Below are 15,928 nucleotides of genomic sequence, written 5' to 3'. Positions count from 1 at the left end.
AGGAATGGTACTTGGCCAGTGTGACTGTTTCATGCCTTGAACTGATGCTTCTTCAGCTTTAAGAGATAAAGACTTTGGTGCTTTAGCCTAAAGTTACCAGGCTCTTTTATGAAGACTACATGCCCTGTCTTGAATGTACCTCACAGGCATGCTGTACAATCACAGAGTGTACACTACTATAAGGAGTCAAATTAAAATTCTTCATTGTATGTGAACATGGTGTTCCCTGACCCAGACACACACTCCATCATACATCTGATGTTTGGAATGTGTCAGTGTTATATGACAAGCTGAACCAACACACTAACAGCAGCAGCAACACCCTGCAGAGAGGAGGTGAACTTCAGGGCCTGTCGCACACTGGTGGCGTCACAAACACCACGGTGAATCCACTCAGCTTGTGTCCAACCTCAGCGTCTGTCTGCAGCCGCTTGCAGGCTCAGCGTGTCTGACACGGAGCGCTGCAGGGACTGACTGTGGGTTTGTGTTTCGACACTAAATTAGCTTGTTAAGCAACAACATAGTTTGAGTTATACAATGCCTATTGTTCGGTGACTAAGCAATGAGCATATTAAGCTGGGTGTGGCACTATTATGTACCAGTAACATCAGCATTTAGTAAAGTTACAATATGTGCTTTAATTTTAATGATTTTTTCTATTATGTTGCTTTTTATTAATTACTCAGAATTATACAGCGTTGATGACAAGCATCTGAATAACTAAAACACTACACACAACAACCTCTCCACCACCAAAACACACACCCACAACCAACACAGTGTTCCCCCGGTCTTATATAATCGGCATCGGATTTCTGAGCACTTCAGAAATCTCTCTGATCCCACAGAAACGTGACACCCAGAGCATAAACTAAAAATAAAAACCTCGTTCCAGTAATTCCTCTTGTCTAACACTTCATGTCTACTGAGTAATTTCTTTGTGTGCCAGAAATGAAGGAAAACAGTGAAATTCTTTGACCGACAACCTCGTCTTTGTTTTAAACGACAGGTTTGGAATAGGACGCCTCTGACCCAAATGGCCTGTTTAAGTGCTACTCTAAGAACAAATAGCCCATAAACAGGCAGCACAGTTGTCACAGGGTGTTTCCACTTTCAGCAGAGAAATACAAACCTGCTTCTCTGATGAACAAATATTCTGAAAACATGAAGTACTACTATACTACGTACGCTTAAAACTGTATTAATGAATGTAATACTGCCAGATGTACTGCGTCCCAGTTCTATGCCTATTGTTTATATTTCACAAAATTTTACAAACACTGTGTTCTTATTGAAAGCAGGTTGCAACAACAGTAGAATTCGGAAAAAGCCTCAGTTTATGGATTAACACTAAAAGCAGCAAATACAGAGGTCAAAGGTTAAAACATCCTAATCACAGGAGAGGAGAAGATTCAGAAGGATTTTGTTTCTTCTGACCAAGAAGTCACAGCACTGAGTGATTTATTACAGTCAGCATGAACCAAAGATGGCTACAGGATAACTGTATACCAACACATACACAAAAACACACTAGCTTACCTTGGGTCTGCTGTCTGAAACAGAGCAAGAGTGGGGAAAAGATTATGTGGCTGCAGAAGGCTTATATATCTACAGGGAGTCAGGGAGGGAGGAGGCATTGCCCAAATTAGATTAGACAAAATAGCCCCTCCCCCATACAGAGAGCCTCAAACACACACAGACATTACAAGCATACATACAATACAAACAAATACACACGCACGCACAAGGCGACACGTTCAGCTGACCCATGTCAACACAAGCACATGCAGCAATGGGAGCAGTGGACAAGAAGTCTCCAACCTACCCTTGTTCCAGTAATGTGACCTTGGACCCCTTGAAAGAGGGACCTTTTAATTTAATCAGAGGGGTTGGACTCGCTTCAGCACCACCACTGCTGAGCACACGCATTTTAACAACTCAACACAGGCACATCCCCTACAAACACATCAGATCAGATGAAAGGGCACGAGGTCAAGGTTCAGTGCGAGTATCTGGTAGTTTGGTCTTACAGTGGTCAATCACACAAACACACACGCAGCTGATGGACATTCCACACACACGCACACATGGATCAGTATTCAGGGTGATCGGGTTCTTGTGTTAAAGGGGTCCTGAGGCCAAAAGGCGGGAGCCCCAATGCATCTCATTTAAGCTGACCCAGACCAAGCGTTAATGTGGAGTCAGATGCTGTCAGATCAATACCAGTATCAGTCTCATTCTTAATGGTATTGGTTGATAATGGTAATGGTACAGGTTGGTTGACCAACACCTAGTTTCACTATCCACTGACTAGGAATTGTCTCAACATGTGCTACTGTTATACAGCCTTTTATATTCAGCACTGTCCAGTAGTTATTGTCACTATAATTGTCAGTGACAGTGCTTACTGTTCTCTAACTTGATTCATACTTTTATTAGTTTGTTTTGATTATTGTGCAGGACCAAATTAATTTTTTCTTGGGCAACAAAAGCAAAGTCGCCACATAAACTCAACAATACCCTGAATTGGAATAAAGGTGCCAAGACTTTGGCTGTGTGATTTCATGTAGCTGTACATAAACATGTTTGTGGAAATATGTTTCAACAAAGCCAACTGAAAATATTTTAACACGTTAACTGGCCTGGGATGAGAATGTATGATGAGAGAGGCCTCATTAAAGGCAGGGTTGGGGTGTTTGGGACGTATTCTCAAATATCTGATTACATGGACATTTAAACATACTTGACTCAGTACAAACTGAGAATCACTACAACCAGTGGTATTAAAACCTCAGCCTGGTCTTGCTGTGATTAATCAGGATAAACATGTTAGATGGGAACAAACATATCACAAGGAATGTGACTGTTGTTCATGATAAAGATTTTTTTTTGTCACATCTTCCAGGTTAAATGATAAATGATCCTTCTGTCTGGCACCGGTAGATGACGTAACCTCCAATGACAACTGACTGGCTCCTGTCCTAAAATAATGTTAAGAAAGAAAAACCCAGAGACACACAGGTACGAGATGCAAGGCTCTCTTTAATTCACCTGTCTTAATAAACCAGATTCAGGCTGACACGTTGCTCCATTCCAACAATCAGTGAACCAGAATACAAAAACCTATTTGTGCAACATCTGAACCTTTGTGCAACACTGAGCTCAGCTGTTCTGAGCTTAGATTTTGCTGAGCAAGCTGGAGCTGGAACACGAGTCCACCTCATCCTCTCCCTCGTGCAGCACGACTCCCCAGAACCAGGTCGACTCCCTCCGATTACAGCTCACCACAGTAACAGTCCCTGCTGTACACCAGGCTCACGGCTGTGGTCTGGTGTACAGTAGCAACAGAGCTTTGTTTTGTTGTGAAGCATAGCTGTGGCATTAACTGTACTGTGCCATAAAAAGAGTGATGGAAAAACCGGCATGACCAAACTGGCAACAACTGAAACACAGTAAAGGCGGAGTCCCTGCTGCTGATCACCTGGGGCCATTTCACAAAGTGTTTGGAGGAATGCTACTGAAGTGGCTCTGGCTCAGGAAGTAGAGTAGGCAGTCGCCCAACTGTAGGGTTGGTGGTTAGATCCCCGGCTTCTCCAGTCCACATGCTGAATTGTCCTTGGGCAAGACCCTGAACCCCAAGATGCCCCTGGTGATATCACTCGTGTGTGAGTGAATGGGAAAAAGTGTAAAGCCCTCCTGATGCAAAAACTGTGTCATCAGGACCAGAGAAGCTGATGCTTTGTATGACTTCACTGTGGCCTTTGTCTTACGCAGCTTCTGCATGTTGAGGTTCGAATGTCAGCAGGAGCGACACCTGATAAGTTCAGTATTGGGTCTGATCAAGTTTTAATTGATACTTTTACCCAGAAGCAGCATTTGATATGGTTATAAGTAAGAAATTCCCCTTCCAGAACCATAGGGTATTTCATACCAAATCAGACGGGGTTTATTTTTTTGAGCCTTGACCTCCTAACTATCGGTAGCTGTATTATTATCTTCTGCAAACAAAACCAAAAGTCAAGTCTAATCCTTAGACTGATGCCTACAAACAAAGTAGACTCAGGTCAGAGCAAATTCAGTCCTGTCTGATAGCCAGCTCCACTCTTCTCTCTGCTCTCATTTCCAAGAACATAAGGCAGGTCTCTACTAGACAAGAGTCACCCTGGTTCAACGAGGACACACACTGCTGACATGCCTCACCTCTAACCTCAGCACACAAGTGAGGAAACCTTTACAACATTACAGTCTGTACGTGATTCCAAAGGTGCAGTCAGGTCAGTGCTCTGTGTAATTACAACACACTGTTGTTCCAAGTAACATTAGCATTTTGAGTGGTTTCATTATTTCCCCTGCTGTAGATGTCAGTAGTCCGGTGGCTTCACGTCAGTCATCACACAGAAAAACAGATCAAACAAAACATGACAAATAAGAAGTAAGGAGTTTATTTGTTGGTTTACTTTGAAATCCCTCAAAGCATTTCTCAGAACTCCCCCCTGACCCATGTGAACCCAGACTGCAGATGTGACCCAACCTCAGTCTGCTGGGGTCAAATGTCAGACCCCCACCCAGTGATGGGCTAGAGCTCATCTCTGGACATGACCTCAAACACAACTGTATTTCTAGTGCCACAATTTCTAGTACCAACAACAATAAAGGTACTGTGGTATATGCAACTACTACTGCATCTTCAAATCTCCTACTACTAATACTGCTGGTCTTACTGCTACTGTTGATATTACTGCAGTATTTGTTACCACCATTACTGCCATTGTGACTACCTTTCTACATTTGACACCAGTACGTCTCTTACTATTAATAATTCTCCTGATCTTACTATTAATGCTAGTAGTATTGATACTACTGCAACCACTATTACTACTACTTATGTATATGTTCAGTAATGCTATTGCAATGTTGCAGCACTATTATTAATGTTTTTACTACCACATATAATACTAACTATGGTGTAACTTGTGGCACAACAAACTATACATTATACTGTCGATGTCACTGATACTATTGCAATTTAGACTATTTTCACTACTCTATACTTCTGTTACTACTATTTGTTCTCCTGTTGTTCCTCCAAAATTGACCCAGAGACTTTGGGAGGATTTTTTAAAATCAGAACAAGATGTTATAAGCTGATGTTCCAACCATCAACCTGTGTGAGCACTAGCAATGACGTTAAGACAGGCCTGAGTATTATTTAACTGCACGGAGGCCATCCACCAGTTTCCACGGCCCCACCCATACTGGGAACTGCTCTGAATGTCATGGTGGCAGCCATCTGCTGTTGCTGATAAAGCTGCATTGCCACTACAGGAAGTGCTGGTCACACTGTGCAAATCTTATATATTAGTCTCTGCAAAAAGAAATGTCCCTGCTACTGTTCAGTATATTTCATGTCCAGCATTGTGAGCTTTTGGTAAAATCTGACTATTTTGTTGTATTTATTTATTTTTTACTTCAGTGCATGAACTGTGACTCATAATACTGAGGTAAGAATTTTGCCAAGGTATGATCATGTTGTTGAATGAATGCCAAGCCTTATTCACAGCTTTCTAAGACACCGAAAAAATGAAGCTCCTTCTTCTGTGGTTGATCAGGGAACGCATGTCACTTTTATTCAAACTTTCATCTGAACTGTCCTCATGTCCAATTATAACACCACTGTCACTGTAACCTCACATGAAAACAACCCCCCCTCAGTAAAAACAGTGAATTTAATTTTCACTGGTAAAACCTTTGGCATCCTTTTGGCAAACATCTTTGTTTTCAGAGGAGAGCTCACTATCAGCTGTGTTACCTGGTTACTAAAAGACTTGTCAAGTCACAGGTACACCTCAGCTGGACTAAATGCAATCACCTCTAATGTTCTTGGTAATCCAGAACTGAAGCTTAATCTGCTGCAGAATTCAACTACAGGAACCAGCATCCGTTAAAAACTGAAACCAAACTCACCAAAACCTAAATAATTACACTATAGGTTGCTTTATTGTATTCAAATATCCACTGAGGAGTGTTTGATTGCTGGAATGCACAAATATAAAATCAATCAATCTTTCCAAAAGCAACTCCAGACTTGCAGTTAAAGTGTGGCTCTGTTCTGCCCTCTAGAGGTCACAGAGGTGAAACACACTCCACTCAGTTTGCTATTGCTTCCTCACCTGGGTAGCGAAGCGTTATCAGAGGTCAAGCTGTAATGAAAGGGTTGAACATCCAACCGGTCAACTGAAGCACATACATGTGCACACTACGTTGTGCTGAAGAGTTCATTAACAGTTTAACTGAACAAAAGATTACTTAACGTGGGGCCTGGTTACACTTCTACAGGCAATCTGTTTGGACTGGTTAGAAAGCCGAGTGTAGTCCCTGCTGGCTGCTGGACAGCAGCAGCACAAAGCTGCTTGCTGTGGAAGACTGGCAGCAGCAGGGCTATGCTGCTTTCTGCTGGACAACACCGCAACACAGTACACATCTTCACGCTGTAGACTTGCTTTCAGTGGTGCAAAATTCCTACATTTTCTTTGGTTTCTGAAAAGGAGAGGAACCTGGTGATTGGGGCGGCTGTGGCTCAGGAGGTAGAGCGGGTCGTTTCATAACCGGAGGATTAGCGGTTCGATTCCCGGCTTGTCCAGTCAACATGTCGAAGTGTCCTTGAGCAAGACACTGTACTCCCGGTGATGTCACCGGTGTGTGAATGTGTGTGTTTGGGAGTGTGAATAGTGTGAAAGCGCTTTGAGTGTGCTGTAAAGCATAGAAAGGCGCTATACAAGTATAAGACCATTCACTTTGTTTTCTGTTGTGATTTGACTTAATGGAAAATTCACCTGACAGTGAATTCTAAGACTAAAGGCTCAATAACTGTCTTTTAATGTTTTGTTATGAAACAGTAAACACATACATAAAACGCAAATACAAATAACAGTGTGCACTGTTTTTCACGTTATTTCTGTGTTTGATTTGCTTTAATTTATCATCAATGATCTTCCACAGCCTGAGGGGCAGACAGAAGCTGTAGAGAGCGGAACTGATACGAGGCAGCTGACAAAAAAGCTCCAGCTCTATCTTTTGGAGAAAACGATACCTAGTGAGCGACAGATGTTGTAATGCACACGCGCAGAGCATGTACAACAACTGTCAAGACGCTTCGAATAGTTCCATCCAACTTTTCAGAATAAAGGCGCTACATGTATCGGGACAGTGTTGAGGTGGGTACAGCAGTGGTCTCCCAACCGGAAGGTTGAAGGTTCGAATCTCGGGGTCTGCAGTCCACATATCGAAGTGTTCTTGGGCAAGACACTGGTTGCCCGTGATAGCGGAGTGTATGCACGCAGTGGCCCGGGGCCCTTGGCTCCAAAAATAATTTCATTGTACGTGTTACAACGACGGGGCACCGGCCGGTGGCGCAGTGCTGCAGTGGTGTTGCCTCACAGCAGAACGTTGTGTGTTCGCGACCTTTCTGTGCGGAGTTTGCATGTTGGGATTGGCTCCAGCAACGCCGTTTGGGACTGAGCGACATAGAAGATGAATGAATGTTACAATGACAATATATAAAGCTTCTTCTCATACTAGGGCTGCAAATGACAACTACTGTATTTTCATCAATAAAGTGATTAATTTGGTAAATATTTTCTCAACCAAATCATCTCAGAAAATGCTCCCATGTGATCACCCGGAAGAAACCAGAATTTAGTTTTGGTTTGCTTTGAAAAATTACTTAGACAATTAATTGTTTATTAATTTAACTATTAATTGTTGCAGATTATAGATAGATAGATAACTCTATCGTGTAATTATACATAGCAAAGTGCAGATATGCACATATTTAATGGTACAATAACATGGTACAACGATGGGCAAAGTACAGGTTTTAACGTGTTATTACTTTATTACATGGTTATAGGGTTAATAGCATCGGAATTACAGATGCAAGAATCAGTCAATTATTCTGTTAGTCCAGTCTGAGAAAATTCATCAGTAACTATTCTGATAATCAGTTCATTGTTTTAGGAGTTTTTTTTCGAGAAAAAACTGGTTAGATATGTTTTGATTTGCTGCTTAATTTTTCTGATTTTGGACTGTAGCCTGAAGAAAAAGCGCAATATTAAAAAGTCATCTTAGGCTTTGGGGAATTACAGACAACACCTTTCACTCTTGGTTTTATAGACAAAAATGATGGTTTGCGGGCAGCACGGTGGTGCAGTGGTTAGCACCGTTGCCTCACAGCCAGAAGGTTACGGGTTCGGGTTTCTGTGTGGAGTTTGCATGTTCTCCCCGTGCTTGCGTGAGTTCTCTCTGGGTACTCCGGCTTCCTCCCACAGTCCAAAGAGATGCAGCTTACTTAGGTTGATTGGTGTCTCTTGCCCATAGGAATGTGTGTAGTTGTTCGTCTGTGTTAGCCCTAATGATAGATTGGCGACCTGCCCAGGGTCCGCCTTCGCCCGATTGCCAGCCGGGATTGGCTCCGTGACCCCATTCAGAGATAAAGCGGTAGAAAATGATTGATGGTTTGCTGTTTTACGGACGGAATGATCAACTAATCAAGAAAATTGTTGGTAACGAAAACGACCAGTTCAGGGATTAAGCGGTAGAAAATGAATGAATGAAAAACATCACTAGTTACAGGTAATGCGAGTTACTACATGAAAATAATGAAAAACACACCGACCGCGCGGCCCACTCCTACACACACACCAAATGTTGCACGTGTCTGCCTAACAATGCCCTATGATACATCACTACAGAAAAAAAAAATGCTCCATCTTCCGCGCAGACACACACTGTACTTTTATTTTGAAGACCTGGCCACTCCACTTCCTGTTTCAGATCTGATCTTGACGTAGCCGAAGAATCTGTTTTACTCACCATCTCTATGATCCGGGTTTTCTTTCCCGCTCGCTTGTTCTTGGCAACTATGTACTGAGCCAAAACCATGCCACCGAAGAGAGCACAGACGCTGGCGCTGGCCACGGCTCCCACCTTCACCATGGCCGTCTTATCCATGGCGGCACGCAGCACTTACACTGATCAGCCCGCCGCACGGAGAGTTTCGTCCTGCCTTCTGTCAACAGGCGCATTCCTACTGGTGCGACGCCGCAGCCAAAGATCCTCTATGTAAAAACAAGACCAGCCACTCTGAGGATGTTTAAACCCCAACCGAATAATCGTATTAGCTTGAAAGAAAGAATACATTCAACAGAAAACAATACCGAAAATGTTATCAGTACATCATATTGTAAAGCAACAACAAAAAAGACCTGAGATATACAATAGACTATAATATGTAGGCTAATCCCCGCCGCACAATTCCATTTGAGGTGTCAAAAATCAGGTAAAAGAAACATAGCTGTGTTTATTCTTACCCACACTAGTTGACCTCATTTATTACCCCCCTTTGTGTCTGACTGAAAGTGTGCCAATTAGTAAATTAAACAGCTGGACTAGTTCACCGATATGACACCCTTCAGATTTTGCGTGTGCCAAGTTTATATTCTTTCCAACAAATTAGAACTTGAACATAACACTGTGTGAAAGCCAGCGTTTAAGTTCTGGACGTTATAGTTTTCCAGAACACATGAATGTAAAATGAGACCAAAATGCTGGAGAAGTAACATATCAGCTACGATGGCTAACACCCGCTTGTGCAGACTGAAAAGTGTGCCAGTTCCATACTACTGAGTGAAATGTCTTTTCAATAGACAATCTTTATGATGGTTGTTCTCAGATACTGTAGGTGAGTAGAGATGTGTCCGCGCCCAAATATTTGACCATATCTACTTGTAACCCCTCTTGATAAGTTGCTCAAGTCTATGGATGATAACCCCCCCCCCGATAGATACATACATACATACATACATACAGTTGTACATTACACAGTTATACACACGAATAATTAATAAGTACTCCCTCAGAACAAAAGTGGTTTAATTTTTATCAGATGTCATGTTTCATTTTCAAAGAATAAGTAGCATACACACATGAATGCTACCAAAACGGAGCTTAAAGCGTCTTGTCCACCAAGTCTAAGCAGTTAAGTTGGTTCCCTTTTTGTGCAATGAAGTGTAGCGCCTATTCTTCATTTTGGCAAACCCCGTCAATAACGTGACTCTCACTCACTTTACAAAGTTCTTCCTGCTCAACTGATAAGACAGCACGATGGTGAATCCTGTCTTGGCCCATTGTGCACCTCAGCCAAGTGTGGAGTTGTCTCACTGCGCTGAATGACCGTTCACAGTTTCACACAGACCTGCAAGTCCGTTAGCTATAGCTCATTTGTCAACATTTGTCTAACCTCCCTCAAACTCATCTCTCCTTTCTGCTTCCCTCTCTTTGCCTCGAAAAAACAAGAATTTTCTGATATCCTTCTACAGGAGGAATTAGTCACTGTTCAGATAGTATAGCTAGCACCATGGAAACTTTACTTTCACAGCGTTTTCATACATTATCTTACCTGCTCGTCGCGCAACGTACGCTGATTGGTATTTGAAACGTGCGCGCGGCCGGTATACACGAGCACGCCGCACGGGAACATAGTAAGTACTCACTCTTCCAAAGCTTTCATCCAATGGCACTTTGGGTGAGTGAGCATTTGGGGCTTCAGTGTGGTGTTCAGGGACACTGTAGAAAGAGTCTGTCAACGAGTAGGCCACTGAGCATCAACAGACACAGAATGTTGAATTTATCTGCCTTTTCAAACTGTTATACATATATAAAAATATCACACACTGGAATAGTCCAAGAAACAAATAATATTTATTATATCAAGTACAGTCATGTTATTTGTTAGATGTGACATTTATAACCTTTTAAAATAAGTGCATCGGTCAGAAAATTGAAGGCGTTTTATGATTCTATGGGGTACATCCCAAGTGTCTTATAAGCACCATCGCAGCCCTCGTGTCTTTAACTTGTGTCTTGTTCGAGTAAGATGCAAGGAGAGGACTCGAGGAAACACGTTAACATGTGAGGTCCTTTACTCAGATCCTTCATCTGAAGCATCCAATTGCCAATGGATTTCTGATAAAGGTGCCTGTCAGTTCACAAAAAACTTTCACGAAGGATGGTCGTGTGCATCCTCAGTCATCACTCCTCAGAGCTAATATAAGAGACTGTGTCCTCAGTTGCCTGGAACAACGTCGAGGTCAACTGACAACTCAGGACAGAGAAATGATATTATAAGAGACATGAGATGTACCCTACAACTCCTCTTGTCAGGAGACATCCAGAGGAGAAAAACTGAAGCCTTTAATAGAGTGTGTGGAACAAATATCTAGTCACTGGCTTGCAACAGAGAAGAAATGTTGGAATGCGACACAAGTGAATATGAGCATAAAATAGCTGTTTTCTGAAAATAAATAGCAGTAGCAGCATCTTGACACGTGATGGGAGCCAGTTTCTTCAGAAGACTGATGAAGAGTCACATGAGACTGAGTTCCTCTACATTTTACATTCCAATGCCTCCTTACATTCCAATTTTACTACATGAGTGTGTATGGGTTGTACAGTATAGCAACTCAACCATTAGCTGGGTGACAACTACAGATATTGTACCACATACAACAAAAATACTTTGTTCACTTCTTAAAGGGGAGTTTACCTGCTTGTTATTAATATGGACTACATTTTGCTCCACTACTGCAGAAAACTAAGACATGCGTACTAGTACTGCACTTCTGTATTTTTCATTTTAACAACTGTGTTATAAGTGGCAGATCTACCTGTGTTGGACATTTTTCTAAAAACAACTAAATCCTGGAATGAGGCAGTTGGGGCATCGAGGTTATGTTGCCTGATTTAACTAGATTCTGATGACAAACACATTACTAGTCAAAATAAAACTGAAAGGTTATCTTTTGGTCTCATTGTTATTCTGACCTAGTGGGGAAGAACAAGCCACATATGAAACACTTGTCTGGTCTAACACTCCCACCACAGTGCAGTCTTCATCATCACCATCCTCACCACAAGCGTGCCTGTGGACAGTAACTACTCTGCAGGCCGGATGCCCCTGGCCTCCTCCAGCTTCCTCAGGGTCTCATCCCACTGGGTGAACTGCTTGGACAGCAGGAACATCTGCCAATCAAAACTCAGCGATCAGTGGGTGGACGTTGGCAGCAGTAGTTTGTTATTAAGAGCTAAAAATAAAATAAAATAAATAAAAAGAAGTGTACCATTTTGTTGTAGTTCTCAAAAAGTTTCTTCACTTCCTGGGACTGAGCTTCAGTTTGGTCCTGAAAGACAAAACAAATAAATAAAACCTAACTAAAGTGAAACAGACAAAGACAGGTGGAGAGAGAGAGAGAAAGGGGGGGTTACCTGCTGTTTGATGTGAATCTGTGATAGGCGCTGCAGCTTGGTGGCGTGTTCTGGTACATCTGTGAGCAACAGACACCCAATTAACATGCACCTAATGAGGTAATCATATAGTACTGCAGCATTTCACTTCCAGCAGCTACACAATGCCAATGCAAAACACTACATCCCTGAATAAATATGCTTAAAATTCATATAAACATACTCTACATTTATTTTAGTCTAAAACATGACAACATGTTGCCAAATGGCAGCTTGATCATGAGCAAAATCATTGCCAGATGCACTAAAAAACAGGGACTACAGCATGCGTTCTTTACTTTTAGTAATAAAAATCACAGAGCAGATGTTGCCTTCTTCTTGATTTGCATGGGGCCCTGCAAGGTAAAACTCACCTCTGATGTAGGTGCTGTCCAGCAGTGGCTGCAAGTTGCTGACCTGCTCCAACAAAGCAGCCTGGGAGACCAGGAAGTCTTCCTCTGTGCACACAAACATACAAAAGCAGAATTTTTCAACTTCACCTCATTTTGTGGATATATTTTTGCCTCCTGCTGCTGCACTGTGACCAGAGGACGTGAAGAAATATACACAGCCTTATGTTAATGCATGTCCGGGAATGTTCCTGTACAGGGACTCACCGTTGTACCTAACCAGGTCTAACCTACAAGCAGCCACCAGCAAAGCCCCAGCATTGCCCCTGGAGCACAGTACCTGTTTGTTTTGACTGCTTGAGGCCACTGTGTCTGATGCATGTGATGTGTTGCTGGTTAATGATCCATGATGTTATTGTCAGCGCTACGCTACCTGTTGGAATTAATTTCACTACTTTGGGACCGTATGTGGTCGTGTGGGGGAAGATGCAGCGACCACCAGTTGGATTTACCAACCTTGGAGCTACTTGAAAGTGAGTGACATTTCCATGACTCGGTGGGACTTAATATTAAGTTTAAAAAAAAAAACAACACAAGTTGCATGTCTGTAAATGCCTAGTCTCTGTAAAGTTAGAGAGAATTGTTGTAAGGCTGTTACTAAGTTACTATGTCTGCATTATGCCTGTTAAAATATGGGGTTTCTCAATTACGTTCTTTGTTTAGAGTGTTGCGTATCTCTTTTCATCGGTACATATACCGTTGTTGACATATTTATGGAGGAGAAATTTTAATTAAATAATGCTGTTGCTGTTCATTGTGCTGTTCACTTTCAACACAAAACTGGCAACAGAAGTGCATTCGTGAACCATCCTCTCATTTTCAGGAGGAGGCTTTCTGTTGTTAACATTCTGAAATAATTACAGACTATTTGGAGTTATGAGGGGTGTAAAGCTAATCTAGAGGTACCCAAGATTAAACATTAAATGGCTGTAAATGAGCTAAATGAGCAGCCATGGGCTCTTTAAGTAAGTAACTGGATTACATGCAATATAACACCACTGAACTTTACATGTGTGGCATTAAACATTAGAATTACAAACAGCATTTGGTGCCATAAACAGTAAATAATAAAAGCCTATAATAAGCAATCTTAGATAAATTTCAGTTGTAAATAGCTGTTTTTGAATTTGTTCTTCTATCCCAGATCCCTCCTGCTCCTTACCAGCGAGAATGAACTCCAGCTTCATAGCATCCGGGACAGTGATGTGGTCAGTGAACTGGGGGTCCAGGTACTTCAGAAGATCCTCAACTGCACAACACCAATAAATATAACCAAAGTTTAAAATCTGACTACAGAAAGCACACATTTTAATGACATTAGGTGATACAGAACCCAACAGTCCTGCACTAAACACCACCTTCATAACATTTACAATCTTCAGTGGTTGAACAAACTCTTTCAGAACTGTTGATTTGGAGGCTATTGTATGTGAACTGCTGAATTGTACTGTGTGATAGTGATGGGTATTTACATATCTATTATTTTGTCCACCCATTTATATCATTGAAGGTTGCCTAATGCAGTACAATTTAGTTTTAGCTAAATATACATATTAACCTGGCAACTGATTGTAAATGCAGAAATAAATAAATCAAGTTATAAAAAGCCCATAATCGACACTGTTGGCGATGACACATTGTAGAGTGACTCACTCTTCTTGTGAAGAATCTTTACTCGTTCTCTCTTATTGGCCATGTTGGTCAGACCCGCCTGAATCCTGATCAAAGACTCTGCACACTGCAGAACAGAACATACTGATTAGATTTAGTATTAGCAATTACTAATAACACAAAACAGTCAGAAATTATTTCATTACTGTGTCCGGGTAGCCTATGTTGTTCAGTATGCTGTATTATGCAGCAACAGAAACGCTCTAGTGTAGCAGAAACAGTACAGTATGCAGCAACGTAGTGAAATTGCATGTATAATTTGTGCAGGCCAAACACTGCTATTTGCTTATGCATAATTACAGACTACAGCCCTAATCTCTGGACCCTTACAATTGGCAGACTATATAAGGTCTCTACTGTATCGCACACTCTCAATGTTGATGTAAATCTACTCAAATTAAAACTGAGACTTTCCACTTTAATGTAGCATTAATTATTATAAGTATTTTATTTCAAACTGAATATGCTGAAACATGGAGCCTGAAGAATAAGAGACATGTAACTCCAAATGTGTATGATCTATACCTATACCAAATATGTATATCTACATTAAAGGTCACATACAACATCTGCCAAGAAATATCCTCTTAAGTGAACGACAGTGCCATCGTTTTAACCTTCTCGTTACAAAACTGCTACTTACTAATATTAAATACTATAACAGCATATCTCATAGTTTAAAACTGGAAAAAAAATGTGGTAGCCAGTGATTTCAATTAATTTCAGTGAAATGCAACAGCAAAACCTGAGATTGGTTTATGTTTAATGAGCAGGGTACCTCTACCTGCCCGGTCAACACATCCATATTATTATTTTTCAGCAACAAATATTTGAAGTAAATAAAATAAACAAACATCTCATATCTTTGTTTATATATTTGCGACTAATTTACATGCACAGTTTATTTGCTACAGGTTAGCTAAAGCGCATAAACACCGTTTTAGCGTCACTATTGACAGCTAGCTAACGTTAACCACTTGGTAATCTTTCACCGAGCTAATTAGCTAAACGTACTACATAGCTGGACTAGCGGTTGTATATTTGTTACTAACGTAACGCCGTATTAAACAGCAGTGACAAGCTGTCAGAACTTCTAAAAAAAAGTATTCTGGGCAGTCACTGTAAGTTAGAGTTAGTTTGCTTAAAATAAAAAGGGCGTTTACGCATTCACCATGAAAGGGTTTTCTTTAGCTTTACAACGCTAAGAGCTAGCTGACTGCTTTATTATCATTAGAACTGACATTATTTTAGACGAACCTTGACAGGTTTTCCACTTTTGTTTCTTCTATCGCCATAAATATGGCTTTCAAGTCCCCGGAGACGCATTTCCAGGTTATCCGTATTCATTTTTGTCACCTTGTCTCTAACGTTACTTGCTGTCGAATACAACAAAACCAAACCGGAAAACATCTAAATATTGACGTACTTCCCAGGCGACGTCGCAAAAAATGACGCGTCCGCAATTGAATTGGTTGCATTTAAATAACCATGACTTTATGTCTATAACC

The 15,928-nt window shown here is 41.3% G+C and overlaps 2 protein-coding genes across 3 annotated transcripts in view; both read right to left on the bottom strand.

Moving 5' to 3' along the window:
• Positions 1–9,101, bottom strand: part of nt5c3a (5'-nucleotidase, cytosolic IIIA) — a 13,561-nt gene extending 4,460 nt beyond the window's left edge. Inside the window, exon 1 of one of the 2 annotated variants that reach the window (XM_020615585.1) lies at positions 8,872–9,101. In XM_020615585.1, coding sequence (XP_020471241.1) covers positions 8,872–9,009 — 138 coding nt within the window. In that variant the 5' untranslated portion in view covers positions 9,010–9,101. Of the gene's footprint in view, positions 1–1,539; positions 1,561–8,871 lie in introns of those variants that run through there. The other variant, XM_020615586.1, reaches the window with a different exon arrangement.
• Positions 9,102–11,856: 2,755 nt separating this feature from the next.
• Positions 11,857–15,871, bottom strand: dctn3 (dynactin 3 (p22)). The gene is made up of 7 exons (XM_020615545.1): positions 15,678–15,871; positions 14,403–14,487; positions 13,912–13,998; positions 12,714–12,797; positions 12,322–12,380; positions 12,177–12,236; positions 11,857–12,078 (listed from the first exon to the last, which is right to left on the bottom strand). The coding sequence occupies exons 1-7, from the start codon at positions 15,828–15,830 to the stop codon at positions 11,992–11,994; spliced, it is 615 nt and encodes a 204-aa protein (XP_020471201.1). The 5' UTR covers positions 15,831–15,871; the 3' UTR covers positions 11,857–11,991.
• Positions 15,872–15,928: the final 57 nt, after the last annotated feature.

The sequence above is a fragment of the Monopterus albus genome, unplaced genomic scaffold (assembly GCF_001952655.1).
Source record: "Monopterus albus unplaced genomic scaffold, M_albus_1.0 scaffold166.1, whole genome shotgun sequence".
In the NCBI taxonomy this organism is placed as follows: domain Eukaryota; kingdom Metazoa; phylum Chordata; class Actinopteri; order Synbranchiformes; family Synbranchidae; genus Monopterus; species Monopterus albus.
This window is presented reverse-complemented; position numbering and strand designations above follow the sequence as displayed.